This window comes from Podarcis raffonei, chromosome 5, assembly GCF_027172205.1.
Source record: "Podarcis raffonei isolate rPodRaf1 chromosome 5, rPodRaf1.pri, whole genome shotgun sequence".
NCBI lineage: Eukaryota > Metazoa > Chordata > Lepidosauria > Squamata > Lacertidae > Podarcis > Podarcis raffonei.
The window spans coordinates 8223198-8243551 of NC_070606.1; the positions used below are offsets into that span (position 1 = coordinate 8223198).

Consider the following 20354-nt stretch of genomic DNA (forward strand, 5'->3'; position numbering starts at 1 on the left):
TAGCAGGACAGCTTGGGTTCTCAGATGACAGAAAACCACCATCTTTCATTATGGTTATTCAAAAGAATAGAACCGTAGAAATGTGGAAATGGGAGGGAAATGCAGGAATCTCAACAAAAGCACCTATGTCAGATGGCCATCTAACTTCTGCTTAAAAACCTCCAGTATCAACTTCAAAGCATTCTCTTGTGTCAACTTCAAATCAACTTCAAATGTGTGTGCGCATGTGTATTCATTTTAAAGATATAAAAGTTGGAGTTTCTAAATATTTTAAGGGCTCATAATACATGCATTCCAGTCTACACAAAAAGAAGAGGGAAAGGGGGGGAAATTAGATTGTTTTTTAGACTCTGAAAATTAGTTTTGCATGATTTACCAGGAGCGACTGGAAATGCCAAAGATGGTGAGAACCTGTTTCATCGACGGGATATGTCTCAGGCCAGGCCTGCTCAGAAGTTAGTGAGGCCCTACCAAAAACACTGAGACCAGGCTGAACTCTGGGCATCTACAGTGGCTGTCTCTCAAAAGAACCCCCCCAAAGTGTATTGCCTGGGGAAAGTGTGATGTTGTTGTTGTTTAGTCGTTTAGCCGTGTCCGACTCTTCGTGGTCCCATGGACCAGAGCACGCCCACCTCTGTCTTCCACTGCCTCCCACAGTTTAGTCAAACTCATGTTAGTAGCTTCGAGAACACTGTCCAACCATCTCGTCCTCTGTCGTCCCCTTCTTCTTGTGCCCTCAATCTTTCCCAACATCAGGGTCTTTTCCAGGGAGTCTTCTCTTCTCATGAGGTGGCCTCAGCTTCAGGATCTGTCCTTCCAGTGAGCACTCAGGGCTGATTTCCTTAAGAATGGAGAGGTTTGATCTTCTTGCAGTCCATGGGGCTCTCAAGAGTCTCCTCCAGCACTATAATTCAAAAACATCAATTCTTCGGCGATCAGCCTTCTTTATGGTCCAGCTCTCACTTCCAGACATCACTACTGGGAAAACCATAGCTTTAACTATACAGACCTTTGTCGGCAAGGTGATGTCTCTGCTTTTTAAGATGCTGTCTAGGTTTGTCATTGCTTTTCTCCCAAGAAGCAGGCGTCTTTTAATTTCGTGGCTGTAGGAATCCTCAATTAAAGCCAAAGGCACTGCACTATTATGAATCTTGCTAATAACTGGGACTCACATTTGGGCCTATTCCCCATGGAACCCATGGATCAAGGGGCATCCAATCGACTACTCCCTCAGGATTGGCACAATGAACAATGCTTGAATGACCAGGCTCCATATAAGGCAGTTTCATACGTTCAAAAATTATAAGTGGATCCGCAATATGCAACTCGATACGGAGCAATGACCAGATCCCCATTATACTGCTGAAAGAGATGTCTATGCTTGTGGAATGGAAATGTGAATACTTAATGATTGCTTCCCCTCCCATGCCCCCAATTTGGGCATAAATATACACAACAGTTTACATAATTGTTATTATAGATAAGGAAAAGTTGTCTTACCCTAACAGTTCAAAGGAAATGCAGAAATGATTACGGAAGTAAAAATATTCTTTCATGTGGACGACATTGTGAGCATTGTCTTCATCCTTTTGCCGTAGAGCATTGAGGATACTGACTTCTACCAAGGCTTGATTATGAAATCTAAGTGCAACAGAAGGGTTTTGGTTTTCATTTGTTTACACAGGCTGATGCCAGAAGCTAGATCATTCCCATGTGTTGTTGAAAATAGCACTTAAGGCAAATTACTCCTAGCGCAGGCACACTACACAAAATACAAAGCTGAATGTGACGTTTCTATACTTGTCTGATCACAGGAGGGCTTGTCCCATGTGGACTATGCAGGTTCTTTATCATGTGTTTAGTGTGAAGTCCAGAGGGGGCTTCTCTCTGAGAGATCTGCATTGACTCCCAGTACGTTTCCGAGCACGATTCAAAGTGTTGGTGCTGACCTTTAAAGCCCTAAAGGGCCTCGGTCCAGTATACCTGAAGGAGCGTCTCCACCCCCATCGTTCAGCCCAGACACTGAGATCCAGCGCCGAGGGCCTTCTGGCGGTTCCCTCATTGCGAGAAGTGAGGCTACAGGGAACCAGACAGAGGGCCTTCTTGGTAGTGGCGCCCGCCCTGTGGAACGCCCTCCCATCAGATGTCAAAGAGATAAAAAACTACCTAACATTCAGAAGACATCTTAAGGCAGCCCTGTTCAGGGAAGTTTTTAATATTTAACACTGTACTGTTTTTAACACTTGATTGGGAGCCACCCAGAGTGGCTGGGGAAACTCAGCCAGATGGGCGGGGTATAAATAAATTATTATTATTATTATTATTATTATTATTATTATTATTATTATTATTCTAACCATGTCAAGCAGTTAGAAACCTCCCCAAGATCTTCACACCAAAACCAGCCCTCGAAACAACTTACAATTTTGAAAACCTGAATATGAATTTTGTTTGTTTAGTCAGAAAGCTGTAACAATAATTTCTTCAATTTCTTGTTAGCTGAAAAAAATGTAGGGGTTTTCTGGCTAAACACTGATTAAAACCACTCCCATCTTTTGCTAAAATAAATCAAATCACAATTAAATTTAAAAAAAAATTCTTTCTATTCAACTAACATCTAACATTGTGGTATCTTGATAAAGTTTATAAAACTTTTGACATACCGTACCTCTTTTTGTTCCTTATTATCTTCACTGCTACTTTTTCACCTGTCTTGTGGTCCAAACACTTCACAACATGCCCAAATGATCCTTTCCCAATAACAGCCAGTATTTCATATCTGTATGCGATATGATCACTTAGAACCTACACAAGGTGACAAAAAGTGGAAAGCAAAAGTAGTATCTCTGGTGCTAAAAGGACCTAGGGTCCTAGCAGATCACAAACTGAACATGAATCAACAGTGCAATGCAGCAGCGAATGCTATTCTAGGCTGCATCAACAGATGTCTAGTGTTCAGATCAAGGGAAGAAATAGTACCTCTCTCTCTTCTGCCACACCTGGAATTCTGTGTCAAGTTTTTGGCACCACAATTTCAGAAGGATATTGACAAGATGGAATGTGTGCAGAGGAGGGTGACCAGGATGATCAAGGGTCTGGAACCCAAGCTGGTTGAGGGAACTGGGTATGTTTAGCCTGGATAAGAGGAGATCGAGAGGAGATGTGATAGCCATCTTCAAACATCTCAAGAGCTGTCACATGGAAGATGGAGCAAGCTTGTTTTCTCTTGCTCTGGTGGGTAGGACTAGAACCAATGGCTTCAAGTTAAACAAAGTAAATTCCGACAAAACATCAGAAAGAATTTTCTGACGGTAAGAGCTCTTTGACAGTGGAACAGACTCCCTTGGGAGGTGATGGACTCTCCTTCCTTGAAAGTTTTTAAGCAGAGGTTGGATGGCTATCTGTCATGGATACTTTAGCTGAGATTCCTGCATTGCAGAGGGTTGGACTAGATGACTCTCGGGGTCCCTTCAAACTCTACAGTTCTGTGATCCAGTGACTCCGTGAACACAACACAAGTACGTGTTCCATGCATTCATCACCCAGTGACACGTGGATAGAAGGAATGAAAGGATTACAATAAAGACTCTGGCTCAGATTAAAATCTTCTCATTTTAGATCAAAATCCAAGCTGAAGAAGAATATAGGGCTGTAAATGCTCATCTCATATTTGAGGTGAGCATTTGTTGTTGTTGTTTAGTCGTTTAGTCGTGTCCGACTCTTCATGACCCCATGGACCAGAGCACACCAGGCACTCCTGTCTTCCACTGCCTCCTGCAGTTTAGTCAAACTCATGCTGGTAGCTTCGAGAACACTATCCAACTATCTCATCCTCTGTCGTCCTCTTCTCCTTGTGCCCTCCATCTTTCCCAACATCAGGGTCTTTTCCAGGGAGTCTTCTCTTCTCATGAGGTGGCCAAAGTATTGGAGCCTCAGCTTCACGATCTGTCCTTCCAGTGAGCACTCAGGGCTGATTTCCTTAAGAATGGATGTGTCTGATCTTCTTGCAGTCCATGGGACTCTCAAGAGTCTCCTCCAGCACCAGAATTCAAAAGCACCGATCTATCGGCGATCAGCCTTCTTTATGGTCCAGCTCTCACTTCCATACATCACTACTGGGAAAACCATAGCTTTTACTATACGGACCTTTGTTGGCAAGGTGAGAGGTGAGCAGTATGAGTCCCCAATATTCATATTTCTGGTCCAGGATTTATGAAATGCAATGAGAAAATTACTCTTCACTTCCTCTCATTGGACAGCTCTTACACAAGATGAACACCAATAGTTCTGCATTGTTTCCACAGTCACGGATGCCAAAGCAATACTGCACTTTCAGCCTCTTACCTTTTTGTAGGAGCCATGATCATCATCATAGGAACTGTTGTTCTCTGCATCAGGATAGGCTTCAATCTTTTTAGCTCCCAGTCCAAGAAACCACAGCTCTCTATATTCCTTAATCTCCCGCTGCTCATACGTTGTTAGCTGGTTTTTAAAATGTTTCAAGGCTTCTGATTTGGAGACAAAAATCAAACACTGAATATTGGATATTGTGTTCGTTTATTTATCGCACCTATATATTCTGCCAAGGAACCCAAAGCAGCCCACGATTTAAATACTAAAGCAAACAAATTGTTCAAAATATTGATGGACCAACTTCAAGAGCCGGTGGCAGTATCTTCCTGGCCTATAAATAACTTAACCATCATGTAATAAATAACTCATTTCCTCATTCTCCCCATCTCTCAGAATATGCTGTTTAAAGCAGTTCCCCAAAAATGCTGGCTATGGCTGCTGGGAGGTGCAGAATAAAGACATATGGAGAGCACCGGGTTAGAGGAGGCTAGTTTAGTATTAGTGTCCCTGCATCAGTGAGCTCAGTAAAGGTAAAGGGACCCCTGACCATTAGGTCCAGTCGTGACCGACTCTGGGGTTGCAGCACTCATCTCGCTTTATTGGCCGAGGGAGCCGGCGTACAGCTTCCGGGCCATGTGGCCAGCATGACTAAGCCGCTTCTGGCAAACCAGAGCAGCACACGGAAACGCTGTTTACCTTCCCGCTGGAGCGGTACCTATTTATCTACTTGCACTGGCGTGCTTTCAAACTGCTAGGTTGGCAGGAGCTGGGAGCGAGCAACGGGAGCTCACCCTGTTGCAGGGATTCGAACCGCCGACTTTCTGATTGGCAAGCCCTAGGCCCTGTGGTTTAACCCACAGCGCCACCCGCTGTTATTATTATCCCTGTAGTGCAAATTGGGGCTGGGAAAACTGAAAGGCTGGCCTGAGATCTGCATGTAAGTTCACAGTTGGGATGTGGTTTGAACCAGGGTTCCCCCCACCCCATTTTATAGCTTATATATTTACCCACTCCAAGTCTCATTCAAGCAAGGTTATGCTTAAAATTCTACAAGGCAGGCTTAAGCAGTATGTGGACCGAGAACTCCCAGAAGTGCAAGCTGGATTTCGAAGGGGCAGAGGAAACAGAGACCAAATTGCAAACATGCGCTGGATTATGGAGAAAGCTAGAGAGTTCCAGAAAAACATCTAGTTCTGCTTCATTGACTATGCAAAAGCCTCTGACTGTGTTGACCACAGCAAATTACGGCAAGTTCTTAAAGAAATGGGAGTGCCTGATCCCCTCATCTGTCTCCTGGGAAATCTCTATGTGGGACAAGAAGCTACAGCTAGAACTGGATATGGAATAACTGATTGGTTCAAAATTGGGAAAGAAGTATGACAAGGCTGTATATTGTCTCCCTGTTTATTTAACTTATATGCAGAATTCATCATGTGAAAAGCTGGGCTGGATGAATCCGAAGCCGGAATTAAGATTGCCAGAAGAAATATCAACAACCTCAGATATGCAGATGACACAACCTTGATGGCAGAAAGTGAGGAGGAATTAAAGAACCTTTCAATGAGGGTGAAAGAGGAGAGCGCAAAATATGGTCTGAAGCTCAACATCAAAAAAAGTAAGATCATGGCCACTGGTTCCATCACCTCCTGGCAAATAGAAGTGGAAGAAATGGAGGCAGTGAGAGATTTTACTTTCTTGGGCTCCATGATCACTGCAGATGGTGACAGCAGTCACGAAATTAAAAGACACCTGCTTCTTGGGAGAAAAGCAATGACAAACCTAGATAGCATCTTAAAAAGCAGAGACATCACCTTGCCAACAAAGGTCCGTATAGTTAAAGCCATGGTTTTCCCAGTAGTGATGTATGGAAGTGAGAGCTGGACCATAAAGAAGGCTGATCGCCGAAGAATTGATGTTTTTGAATTATGGTGCTGGAGGAGACTCTTGAGAGTCCCATGGACTGCAAGAAGATCAGACCTATCCATTCTTCAGGAAACCAGCCCTGAGTGCTCACTGGAAGGACAGATCCTGAAGCTGAGATTCCAATACTTTGGCCACCTCATGAGAAGAGAAAACTCTGTGGAGAAGACCTTGATGTTGGGAAAGATGGAGGGCACAAGGAGAAGGGGACGACAGAGGACGAGATGGTTGGACAGTGCTCTCAAAGCTACCAGCATGAGTTTGACCAAACTGTGGGAGGCAGTGGAAGACAGGAGTGCCTGGCGTGCTCTGGTCCATGGGGTCACAAAGAGTCGGACATGACTAAACAACTAAACAACAACAATTTACCCACTCCAAGTCTCATTCAAGCATTTGTCAGAATTTTGTCCTCATCAATTTGTTTCTGTTAAAAAAAAAAATAGCATTCAAAATTTGTACCTGCTGAAGTCAGAGGCAGCTTTAGATTGTGGCCTTTTTCTGTTTCTGTCTTGCTGGACAGAACTATAGCACTGTTTTCGCGAGGAGCTGAAGAAAATGATTGGCCTGGGGCTCTGTTTTCCTGCTAAAAAGTAATACGGTGCTTTGTAAAATACTTGCCTTAAGTCCATACATCTCAGCCCCTTTTTCTCAGTCCATCTCTACAGTAAAATAATTTCAAATGAGTAATTCTAGTCTGATTAAAACAACAGAGGCCATCTTTAGACAGCTGTAACAAAGGCAATGTAGAGCCTTCTGCATCCTTAGGCATATAGGCACATATGTATGGACAGGAACTGGTATTTCTCTGCTGGGGGGGGGGTCAGATTTTCCCCACCTTCAGTTGTAAAACGGCACACACAAACATGCCTCTAAACCGATTTCCTCTTTCTCTTCCTGCTACCTCCACTCCTTGCCTCCTGCTTCAAGTCTTAAAAATATTTTTAAAGCACCTTGAAAGAAAACAATTTGAAACTTAAAAATAACACCAATTATTTAAATTTTAACAATTGTTCCAGAGAAAGGAAAAAGGAACTTTTTTTATGGCACGAGAGCAAACCAGTATCTACTATGTACCATCAGCCACCAGACCTCAGCCCTGCAGGGACGACTGTAATGTATTGTTCCACTTGATCTTCTTACTATGTATGGGCTGTCAGAGAACAAACCTGTGCTCTAAAAGTGCTGGCTAGTAGACTGCAGGATATGGTGGAAACCCAACTACACCTTCATATCTTGAGACAGCAAAGCATCTCTAAGTATATGCCAGCACTAGGTAAAGGTAAAGGACCCCTGGACAGCTAAGTCCAGTCAAAGGCGACTCTGGGGTTGCGGAGCTCATCTCGCTTTTCAGGGCAAGGGAGCTGGCATTTATCCACAGACGGCTTTCCAGGTCATGTGGCCAGCATGACTAAATTGCTTCTGGCGCAACGGGACACCGTGACAGAAACCAGAGTGCATGGAAATGCCATTTACCTTCCCGCTGCAGCGGTACCTATTTATCTACTTGCACTGGCGTGCTTTCAAACTGCTAGGTTGGCAGGAGCAGGGACAGAGCAACAGGAGCTCACTCCATCACGCGCATTCGAACCGCCGACCTTCTAATCAGCAAGCCCAAGAGGCTCCGTAGTTTATACCACAGCGCCACCCGTGTCCCAAGTATGCCAGCACTACTCCATTCTTACAAGTTGTGACGATTTGCTACGCAGTTGGCGAAACCCAAATGGCACCAGCCAATCAGCCAAGTGGGGAAAATTCCTGCCGTGCCCCTGTCCCAACGACAGACGACACACGACGGAATAGCAAGGTCAGTCATAAAATGCCCTAAATATAGGGAGAGGTGGCCGGGTGTTCCGATCCACGAGCTGAAAGAGGAAGCTCTGGGTCATGTGCATAGATATATATAGGTCCTTCAGCCCATTTAGATAACTGCCCATTGGCCAGATTAAACCCAGCAACGAGGAACCTACCGATCGGGTGTTGTGGCTGTCCAATATACCCACCCACAACCAGGAGGTTGGTCTCCAGGTCTCACCGCAACACGTGCCCTCTTCTAGGGAGGACACGCTCTACAGAACACACTGCATGCTTGTCTCAACCACCAGATTCTCTTGGGGCCCTCTGTGTGTGTCTGTGCTCTTGTCTGCTGCAAGAGGGCACCACATCCTGGATTTGGAGGCGAGAGTTACTGTATATAAGGCCTGAGATTTTCTACCAGGCTAGGTAGGGCTCCTTCTACAATCAACATGATCTCCAATTACTAAAGAACTCAGAATTTCCTCCGGCAGTTTTGAAAATCTTAAGAATGCCTGCTAAACGTCAACGTTTATAAAAAAAATTCTGACACCATGAGATGCACGCATCTGCATACACGATATTCCGCAACTTTTCTAACCACAACAATGAAACGTAAAAACGTAGTACTAAACTAAGCTCTGTTCGGCTTACCTGATGCAATGCATTGACATTCTGCAAGTTCTTGGTGGTTATTTGCGGAAGGATAGCATCTTGCTGCTGCGGCTTCACAGCACTTGAAACCAAATTGCTCTTAACTTGGCACTCCAGGTGCGGGAGCACACTTATGCTGCTATTTAATTTCTAATGGGATAAATAAAGTTAGCACAAAAAGAAATCGTTTGGGTTTGGTTTCATAAAGAATTTCAAACATTAAAAAATAACTTTTGCAGGGTATATGAAATCACGAGCAAACAGATTTACACATTGATTAACGAGTTTTGCCTGCTACAAGAAGTGAACTAACTGCTCCCCTTTGTGTCCTTTAGTATAGGAGATCCTGGCTCCTGGACAAGCCAGAGGATTTAGAGGAGTGGAGTATGTTTCTTCTGTCTGGCACTAAACAACAGAGCAGGGGTCAGCAACCTAAAGCCCATGGGCCACAAGCAGCCCACGGTGGTCGTTTAACCAGCTCCTGAGACACCTCCGAACCGAGCCACCCTCTCTGCGAGTCCCCGCACACTTCACCGGAAATCGCATCTGCACATGCGCAGACGCCGGAAATCGTGTCTGCACAGATGCAGGCACGCACACTCACACGTGCGTGTGATCCGGCCCAAGGAGGGATCTCCGCTGGAGTGAACCAGCCCAGGCGAGGTAAACCTTGCCAACTCCTACAATAGAATCCAGACCCTATATCCACTACGTGGAATACCGCAGACTATTTACTGCGGCTAGGCTGAATGTTCTTGACTCGGCGGTTCTGAAGGGAAGATATGGAGGAGTCCCATATGACCAGAGATTATGCCACTGTGCATTGGGTGAGGTAGAATCCACAGAGCACATTTTACTGAGCTGTCCCATTTACAACGATTTAAGACAGTACCTTATAACTCCACACTTACCCCAGCTCAGTTCCCGACAAAGAGGAAAGCAGACAGCATATCTGCTAAATAAGTCTTCTGGGAAAACAACTTTGTCAGTGGCTAAATTCCTTTTCCTGGCACTCAAGTGTTGGAAACGTATAACTGAATGCTTTGATGTGGGTTATCCGTGAGAGGTCTAGTACTGTGGCCCTACCTTATTTATGTACCCCTATGATGTTATAGTTTATAATTATGGTGTAATGTTTTATTTCTGACTATCGGTCGAATAAAGGAAATTGATTGATTGAATCCAGACCCTTCCCACAGAAGTTAGGAAAATAGAATGAGAGTGTTCACCAGGAAGTAATTTCCAGCAGCAACCTGAACTCCATATATGTGGAATCTTATTTTTTGGAATCCTAGATTTTTTTTAAGGAAAGGGGAAATGACAAGGAACAGAGGCTAATTTTTTAAACGAAGTCCCACAGTTTCTCAGATGTTAATGGCCCAGAGATGGAAAAAAGACCAAGTCCCGACCAGAGAAGAATGGCAGATTAAGTTGACGGATTATGCCAAAATGGCAAAAATGACCGGAAGAATCAGAAACCAGGAATACCAAAATTTTAATAAGGAATGGGGGAAATTTATAATTTATCTTAAAAACCATTGCAAACAGTTAGAATCGTTAGTAGGATTGGAATAATACTTGTAGTTTAATGTTGAATTTTGAATATATGGAGATGTAAAATATTTGGATTATTATAAAAGATTCAGGAGGAAATGGTTAACAAAAGGACCCACAAAGGGGAGGAGGGACGTTCAGGAAATTCTTTGGAATCTTGTTTTTATGTTGGTTGTTGATAATTGACTGCAAAACTTTAAACTGAAAAACTAAATAATTTTTTTTAAAAATTAAACAAAGTCTCCAACTTATTTCAGAGTTGGCAAGTTTGCTTGGCTTTGCTTTATTATATTGCCATGCAGCTTTTATTTCAAATGAATCGCAAAGCGGTTTACAAACCATCCATAACAATAACAGAACAGAACATCACAAACACAGCATAAATCTCACCAAGCAATTAACAAATCATCAGCGAAACAATTGCAATCTACAAAATACCATTAACGCAACAACTAAAAAAGATAGCTAAACAGCACAATTGCAACAAAAGTCATATTACAGGGTGGACAAATTAATACGGCATTTAGAATCAATAAAACAATATTAACAGATTTTACCAAAATAGCAACCCAAAAATAAACTAAGCACTGCTGAATTCACATACACACACTTCCCAACCCCATAACTCATAATCATTCACTCTGTTCAGTCCATTAAAAGACACAAACGCAACACAGGTGAAACCAACCAGTTGTAATCTAAAGCTGTTTGAAAGTGTGCTGTGTTATCATTGCCTGGAGACAGATGGAACTTGCCTTTTAGACTTCAGGATAGGTAAAGGTAAAGGGACCCCTGACCATTAGGTCCAGTCACGGGCAACTCTGGGGTTGTGGCGCTCATCTCGCTTTATTGGCCGAGGGAGCTGGCATGTGGCCAGCATGACGAAGCCGCTTCTGGCGAACCAGAGCAGCGCACGGAAACGCCGTTTACCTTCCCGCCGGAGCGGTACCTATTTATCTACTTGCACTTTGATGTGCTTTCGAACTGCTAGGATGGCAGAAGCAGGGTCCGAGCAACGGGAGCTCACCCCGTCATGGGGATTCGAACCGCTGACCTTCTGATCGGCAAGTCCTAGGCTCTGTGGTTTAACCCACAGCGCCACCTGTGTCCCAGACTTCAGGATAAATAGACCTATATGTTTACTTGGATCACTTGTCCTGCTTTAATAAACTCATCAAGTATTTCCTCCCTCTTTTTTAAAAAGAAGTGCACCTTTTTCTTTTCTTCAGAAAGCATAGTAATAGTAATCTAGGACATGATTTACGAAGAGTTTAAAAAAATGCTAAAACATACATTTAAAAAAAAAACAAAAAAACCCAGAAGCGTTTTTATTAGGCATTTTAACAATAAACATTCTAAAGGAAACCAAAAGATTGTTTCTTTATGCAGTTACAGCAGCCAGAATCTTAATAGCGAAATATTGGAAGAACGAATCAACACCAACAAGAGAGGAATGGCAATTAAAATTATGTGAGTGCTTGGAACTCGCTAAAATGACGGAGTTAATAAGAAATCGGTAGATAAGGTTGAAAAATAGTGGGAATGTTTTAGTAACTATTTGACAAAACACTGTTCCAAAAATAACACTTGGCTGTGTGTAGAATAATTTTCACAGATAGAAAAATATTTTTTCTTCACCCCAAGGTGAGGATAAACAATTAAATACAAATTAAAAATAGGAGTAAGTTGAATTGAAACCACAAAGAGTTAGACGGAAGTCAACAAAACAATAAATTGATACGGGATTCAATCCAACACGAAGGATTTTGTGTACAAAATACCCTAGTATTGGTTTGAATTGGTTGAATATTGCTTATCGATCGATAGGAATTTTTAGTTTTAACACTTTTCCGATTGTTTTTCTTTTCAATGTTATTATAAGTATATATTTATATCTATATACATACCTTAGATTTCTAAACAATTTTACTATGTCTATTGTAACATTCATCTTAGTCTAAGAATATCTACTGTAAGATTGACTTATCTTTCTCTTTTTTATGTTTTTCAGTTTTTCTTTTGTGAAAATTTTGAAAATTAAAACTTAAAAAAAAGTAATAGTGATTTAGCTAAATCATAGCAGCTTTTACTTAACACAGAATATAACAAGTTAAAATATACTTCTGTTCCCATACTGTAACACATAGCTGTCAACCGTCCCTTATTTGGCAGGAAACTCCCTTATCCCAGCGCCGTGTCCCGCTGCTGTCCCTTATTGATGATGTCCCTTAAATTTCCCGGGTTTCAAAGGAAGCAGCTCCTCTCCCTCCCTCCCTGCCGGCCAGGGAGGAGGGAGGCTCCAACTGTGTTGCTTGGCTGTGTTGCTCACCCAATAAAGAGTCTAAGAACGACTGGGGGGTGGAGCTTGCATGCCTTGTGCCGATCAAATCGGCCGCATTGCCTGGGGACCCGCCTTTGCTCAGCGCTTCCCAGCAGAGAGGTGGTTTTCCTTGCTGCATCCCCTTTGCCGGGTTGCTGCGCTGTGGGAACCACCACTTGAGGCTTCGTTTGGCTGCTGGCCGGGCTTTCTGCCTTTGGCTCAGGGGGGCTCAGAAGTTGAACATACCTGTGCTGGGGAAATCCCTTATTTTGGCTGCTGATCCCTTATTTTTGAGGCTGCTGGCCCCTTATTTTCAAATCTGTAAGTTGACCGCTATGATACTGTATGGCGGAATGCCCATATAACACTGCAACAGCCGTATTATGAACCAACATAGACACACACAGTTTGCAGGAAAGAAGCAAAACAAACTTCCAACAAGTGTTACCTTCGGCTGCACTCTGCGGTTCCTCCTCATTGGTAAACAACAGACGTTGAAGACACTGAGATCACAAAAGTTTGGGGCACGTCTTTCACACCCCATAATGACAGAGCTCCATGATTTAGGCCTGTCTCCATTAAAATGTTCACTCTGAAAAGTGAAATCCAACACCACTCTTTTTCTAATCCAAAAATGTCACAGCAAGATGGAATCTATGAATAATATTAGTCAAGTGTTCTATTTAAAAAAACACAAAACAAAACAAAACATCAATCTTTAGTAGATTGATATTTTAATGTTTCTCTCCAAACGTGAGCTCAGTAAACATGAAAGAAATTGTGAATATTAGCATATTCCGTATGCAGGTGTGTCAAGGAAATCCTGGAGAACTTAACAGGAGCACGTTTGTCAGTGAGAATGAATGAATGAATCTTTATTTGTGTCAGCCATCAGTAAGATGCCAGGGAGATTCATTTCTACAAAAATGTTTCCTGAGAACCAATATGTATAATTTCTTCTCTTATTATTAAAATAAATATTATTCTGTTTCAAAAATAACAAGCACCACACGCCAACTCGGCCTCTACAGAAAAATTATAGGATTATAAAAGAAACATATATGTGACTTTTTATAACTTTTGCGGCTTGATTTTTTTTTTTATAAAGCAGACCTCATTGAAAGTTTCTATGTAACTTTCTCATTTTGCTATTTTAAAAATGTCTATGACTTCAGGAACATTAAAAAATTCACATACGCCAATTATACTGCTGCAGAACTGGGGGAAATTGAGGATGAGAAAGCAAAAGACAAAAGAAAATTTAGAAAGTGTTAAAGGGCAAGGATCATCCCACATGAGACAAAGATGAAGAGCAACATTATCAGAACACAAAAACAAGTTTGGTTTCAATTTTGTCATGAATATTCCAACATCCTGAATATTTCAATGAATTTCCACAGCTATTTATTCATTTATTTTAAAGCTGAACTGCTTTGCAGGGGCACTGTCACAAACTGGTTGGATGCACAGTGGTAGAAGGAACTAGTTGGTGGTGGTATGGCGATGGGAAGTCAGAAGGAGAAGAGGAAGGAGGTGGTGTCAGAAGCTGAAGAGGTAACAGGGTTTAGGGAGCTGGGAGAGTCTTCTTCTTCTTTGGCGATCACTTGTAGCCGAGTAAGATTGTCTTCCATAAACACGATTTTAACAATGAGTCCGTAAGTGACTGTGAAGGCCAATTCTGGATCCACATGTTCCACAGTGGGGACATTGGTTTCCGGGCGGGAGTTGATCACAGTGTGGATTCGCCAAGCGTACCTTCCTCTTAGCACGTTTCTCCCTTGCGTCCTGAGTTCGAGTGTCTTCAAAGCCCACGACACCTTTGGTAAAGGCTGTTCTCCAATTTGAGCGCTCGCAGGCCAGTGTTTCCCAATTGTTGGTGTTTATCCTACATTTTTTTAGATTTACCTTGAGACAGTCTTTAAACCTCTTTTGTTGACCACCAGCATTACGCTTTCCATTTTTAAGTTCGGAATAGAGTAGTTGCTTTGGAAGACAATAATCAGGCATCCGCACAACATGACCAGTCCAATGAAGTTGACGTTGAAGAATTATCGCGTCAGCACTGGTGATCTTTGCTTCTTCCAGTACACTGGCATTAGTTCGCCTATCTTCTCAAGTGATGTGGAAAAAAATTCGGAGACACCGTTGATGGAAACTTTTGAGGAGTTGAAGATGATGTTTATAAGTGGTCCATGTTTCACAAGCATACAGTAAGGTTGGTAGTACAATAGCTTTGTCAACAAGCATTTTGGTTTCCCTGAGAATGTCCCAGTCCTCAAACACTCTGCACTTGAACCGGGAGAAAGCTGAACTTTCAGAGCTCAGGAGTTGCTGGATTTCTGCATCAATGTTGGCCCTTGTGGAAAGATAACTGCCCAGGGAGGAGAAGTGATGAACATTTTCCAAAGTCACAGAGAGCAATCCAGAATCAGAGGCAAAAGTAGAGGGGGGTTAAAAGGCAGTGATAATGCAGGCTGATGAGGAAGCCAGGTTGTCTCCCCATCCTACTGTGACCAGCTTCCCTCTCCTCCCCACCCCCGGTCTCCCAGGACCAGAAGAGGTATGAAGAAGACAGACAAGGCGACAAAGTCTCAGATTGCATAGGAAGGACCTGGGGAAGGAGGAGACTTTGGGAACTGTGGCAAAAATTCAGATTTGTCAGACAAGCCTGAGTATTCACCACACAGCATCATGCAATTAAAAATAGAAATTTACACCTCAGACAAAAGCAGCCATCCCAAAAATTCTAATGTAAGGTTTGAAGATTAGAGTTTTGAGGTCCTATGTGGAATATCAATTTGCAGAGACACTTTAGATTAATAATAATAATTTTATTATTTATACGCTGCCCATCTGACTGGGTCTCCCCAGCCACTCCAAATATTAAAAACACAATAAAACAGCAAACATTAAAAACTTACATTGACATTTCCTTGACGTCTGATGGGAGGACATTTCCACAGGGTGGGCCCCACTACTGAGAAGGCGCTCTGCCTGGTTTCATCTTATTATTTAGGCTTCATCTTTTAACCACATATTTTAAAAACATTTAACATGCGCTTTACGAAAAGGCACCTACACAGAAAAGGGATTAACAGGGCAGTCTGGTCTTGAAAGTCTAGGGGGAAGTACTGAAGAGATCTGGTGTGAAACTAAAGGAGCTTTAAGACAGAGATGTGACCATCCGACTCTCTCAGGAATGACACATAATTTACAAAGGAGAGGTATAATTTGCTGCATGTGTTCTTCTGCCCTGCAGGTATTTTCTATTAGTTGCTTGTGCTGCTATGCTTAAATAAAGTGATTTGTGAACTTCTAGAACAAGAAGGTGTGGTTGCTCCCAGTTTGATTGTGGCTGCTGTGATAGCTTTCCGAAGGGCAATGGTGTCCACTCTGCAAAAAACAGCTTTTGCACTACGGTAATGTTGACCAGTTCCTAGGCAGCGTATCATTGAGAAGCACCTTTGATGTGACAGTCACCACTGGTGTGTTGACTTTGGGAGCAGCTGGAAGATATGTCCTTAGGTAGATTGTGGAACTTACTGCAGAAGACATGAGTAGCTTTTTGAAAGTTTATGCCATCCTTTGCATAGCAGCTTGTGGAAGCATGCCAGAAACAGAGGTGTTGTGGAAGGAGGTGCTGCCGAATAAAGTAGATGCTATCTTTGCCAGCTGGGTGCTGACTGTGTAGCTTCTTTCTTTGCCAGCCAGATTAATCCAGCCAGAGATTTTCCACTACACAGCAAGAAGCCTGGGAAGGTCTGCCTCCGAGTAGTTCTTCCATGAGCTCCTACTCTCCTGAACGCTCCTCTTCCTTTCTGGAATCCAAGCACAGCTGGAACTGAGGAAAAGGTACAAAGGATCTTCCCCAGATTTTTCCTTTTTCTTGAGCATGTTCATCAGGATCCCTGCATTATGAGGAGGATTTTGTGAGTTTTCAGGGTTCCTCTGTTTTCTGGGCAGGTTAAAAGGTACACGGGACAGTTCTGTTGCATAATGCAAGCTCTGTGGTCACAGCATGGTCCAGAGGCCTGGAATTTCTTCGGTTTACTGCTGGTTGTCCCATGATGGTGTCTGTTTCTGGAACTTGATTTAGAAAGGCTACAAGACTGCTGAGTTCTAACCGCCTGTTCTGTGCCTACAGGGTGAGCAGTTTTCGGGCAACTCCTGCTCCCACTCCTAGAACAGCCTTCTGTTAGGGGATTTAAGGTAACTCATATTCCCTTCATTTTGTCTTCAGGTGTAGTATATGTTTGAGCTGATATGAGGGAAGCACTTGTCCACTGGCAGCTTCTAGCCCTCGCGTTCTTTTAGTCACTCTGCTGGTCTCGGTTGAGAGGGTCGACTGCGGCATGGGGTGGCTGTAGGTAGATGTTGGAGGTGAGCCCTTTTGGAGCTTGTCTCTGGCAAGGAAGGCATGAAGTCCTTTGGGGAGTGAGGGAGAAAGCCCTTCCACATCCAGTTTTATTTCATAAGATTGTTCTCCTGATCCCAAGCAAATGGCCTTTCTCCCATGCTAGTTGCCCTCCTACAATGGAAGGGAAAGCTACCTCTGAAATCAAACTTCTACATCCAGCTTTTGAAAACTGCTCGTAGAAAACGTAGAAAAGGAACAAGAAAAGTGGTTTGAGGCTATGTTGAGATGACTGTTCTGTGGAAGCAGGCAGAAGTTCTATGGCAGTCAGAGCATAATGGAACTCCACTGCGCTGGGGCACCATGCCCCTTTAATCATGCAATCTAGACTGGAATATAGAATTTGTGCAAATGCTTTGTTTTTCAAGAGATAGAAAATAAAACAAATCCCAATTCCGCTATATAAACTGAAAGTGAATTCTGCTTCCATCTCTACTGTCTAAGACCAATTACAGTTCTAGCCATGTTCTTCATAATGGCAGAGATGTTGTGGGAACCCAAAGGGGAAGGATGGTTCAGGTATGGAGCACTTCTGCACTCAAGGAAAGGTTAAAGTTTATTATGGTTGCATAGCCAAGGACACGTCCACAAGTCGGATGTGAATATGAACACGGGTTGCTGTTTCTGCACCTTTGTCCGCCTTGGTTCACACATAAGCACTTTCCATTTTATGCCTCCAAAATTTATCTCATTGTTTCTGATCCACACTAGTGAATGGTACTTGATGTGAAGCTTTTGTGCTGTATGTTTTTTCTTTCCCTCGATTAGTGCTTCCCCATCCTCAATGAATTCTGGAAGAAGAGTTTGGATTTGATATCCCGCTTTATCACTACCCGAAGGAGTCTCAAAGCGGCTAACATTCTCCTTTCCCTTCCTCCCCCACAACAAACACTCTGTGAGATGAGTGGGGCTGAGAGTCTTCAGAGAAGTGTGACTGGCCCAAGGTCACCCAGCAGCTGCATGTGGAGGAGCAGGGAATCGAACCCGGTTCGCCAGATTACGAGTCCATCGCTCTTAACCACTACACCACACTGGCTCTGGAAGCTTGAGGCCCCTTGTTGGCATGCCCAGATATTTATTTATCTGTGCATATGCTCCTTGTTTTCTCTCTCTAAAGAGTCTAAAAAATATGTACAAAGTAAAGTTTAAAAAATTGTCATTTTTAAACAGCAAGTTCAAAATAAAATGTGCATTTGTGTGTCAGAGAGCAAAGAATAGCCAGGCGTCAAGATATGAGTGGCACTGATTCACTCACAAAGGAGAGAGCAGAGAACCGATTGGGTGGAGGCAATCCAGGTGGATGTTTTCTGAAGTTCCCTCCTTCCCAAGGCTTTCGCATTCTTACAGCTGTTTATTCCTAAGTACATTCCATTGAAGTGAAGCTTTACTATTTTGAAGCAAGGGCTGCCTTTACCATTGCAGCCTAATCTTCTCCAGCCGGCTGTTGACCTTGAAAGCTGTTAGGGGCATGGTGACAAACAGCAAACACCACCAGAACCCGCTTACCCAATTTTATGTTGAATTAACTTTGCTTAACAAATTTTCCTTGGGTGGAGTTTACTGTGGAAAAAGTGGGGGCTGCCAGGCGAATGAGAAGGATGCCATGTGGACAATACCAAAAATATTGAGAGACAAGCAACTGCAAATCTGTGAAGAAGCAATCTAACTTAAAACACAGTGAATTAGGGTCTCTTCATAAACACATTCCCACCCACCCCTGGAGTGAGATCAACTTCCTCAAGATGCAATCCCATGCTTCTGAGGAAAACATCAGCAGCTTTGTTGCAGGACTAATCAAACCCAGGTCCTCCCTCCACTGCAATCTGATCAACAGGCAGAGAGTGAACTGCTAAAAATAAATTAAACTGTATGTATCTCACCTGCGGATGCCGGTCTTTATGATTTGTCAGCCCTAAGTTTCCTTTCTTGAATTTGTGTGTCAGGGATGTGTTTTCTTGGGGAATTAAATGAGGTACCTCCCGTTGTCTTTGGATCACGGCTTTGGGATCAGGTAGAGTCTGCAACAGCAAACCAAGAAATTATGATCAGCTTCCCATGGTGCACATTCTAAACCCTGAAAAGGTAACTTTGAACATTTCCTGGTCAAATGCTTTTGAATTATGGTGCTGGAGGAGACTCTTGAGAGTCCCATGGACTGCAAGAAGATCAAACCTATCCATTCTGAAGGAAATCAGCCCTGAGTGCTCACTGGAAGGACAGATCCTGAAGCTAAGGCTCCAATACTTTGGCCACCTCATGAGAAGAGAAGACTCCCTGGAAAAGACCCTGATGTTGGGAAAGATGGAGGGCACAAAGAGAAGGGGACAACAGAGGATGAGATGGTTGGACAGTGTTCTCGAAGCTACCAGCATGAGTTTGACCAAACTGTGGGAGGCAGTGGAAGACAGAAGTGCCTGGCGTGCTCTGGTCCAGGGGGTCACGAAGAGTCAGACACGACTAAACGACTAAACAACAAGAACAAGACATAAACAAGCCGTGGGGAAATGTGCCCATTTGAACAGTGGGAGAGAGAGTACGTGAGCGACAAAGAGGGAGGGAAGGAAGGAGACAAGGCAGGTGAACGGGTTTGGTAGTTATCTTCCCTGCCTCACACACGTCTTATTAATTGTAGTCTTCCCTCCTGCCAAGCGGCAGAATCGTGGGGAGTGGGAGACAAGATGTGGCTGAGACTGTTTTCCCCTGTTGCTCAGCTCTAAGGAGGGAAATGAATACAGGCGAACCTTGTTTTGCAGGGCAGGAGGGTCCTCTTCTGGACCCCTGTTCATGTCAGCAGAAGAGCATGTAAACCCAACCCGCCCCACCTCTTTGGCATGATGGGGGCGTGTGGACGATCACACATCATTCGGACAGTCCTAAAATGGGAGATACCTGTACAGGAGTATAGGAGGAGGGCTCTTTATTGGCCGAGGGAAGGGAGCATAACTGCAGGTCATACTTATCTCTTTCTCCAGCCATCTCCCTCCCCCCCCCCGCATTCTTAGCTGTTTGACCACTCAGGGGTCAGCAAACTTTTCAGCAGGGGGCCGGTCCACTGTCCCTCAGACCTTGTGGGGGGCCGGACTATATTTTGAAGGGGGGGGGGGAATTAACGAATTCTTATGCCCCACAAATAACCCAGAGATGCATTTTAAATAAAAGCACGCATTCTACTCCTGTAAAAACACGCTGATTCCTGGACCGTCCACGGGCCGGATTTAGAAAGCGATTGGGCCGGATCCAGCCCCCGGGCCTTAGTGTGCCTACCCATGCCTTAGTTCTATGAATAGATAGGTGGCAGTGATACAGACCCCTGCACCCCCAATCTATTCATACACACACCCTCACACA

General features: G+C 43.5%; 1 protein-coding gene across 2 annotated transcripts in view; it reads right to left on the reverse strand.

Annotated features, from left to right (window-relative positions):
- The window catches only part of DYRK4 (dual specificity tyrosine phosphorylation regulated kinase 4), a 50272-nt gene that overhangs the window by 18446 nt on the left and 11472 nt on the right, over positions 1–20354 (reverse strand). Inside the window, exons 5-11 of one of the 2 annotated variants that reach the window (XM_053387711.1) lie at positions 18887–19024; positions 13041–13184; positions 8719–8868; positions 6733–6856; positions 4345–4508; positions 2669–2805; positions 1501–1641 (exon numbers count right to left, since the gene is read on the reverse strand). In XM_053387711.1, coding sequence (XP_053243686.1) covers positions 1501–1641; positions 2669–2805; positions 4345–4508; positions 6733–6856; positions 8719–8868; positions 13041–13184; positions 18887–19024 — 998 coding nt within the window. The remainder of the gene's footprint in view (positions 1–1500; positions 1642–2668; positions 2806–4344; positions 4509–6732; positions 6857–8718; positions 8869–13040; positions 13185–18886; positions 19025–20354) is intronic. The other variant, XM_053387712.1, reaches the window with a different exon arrangement.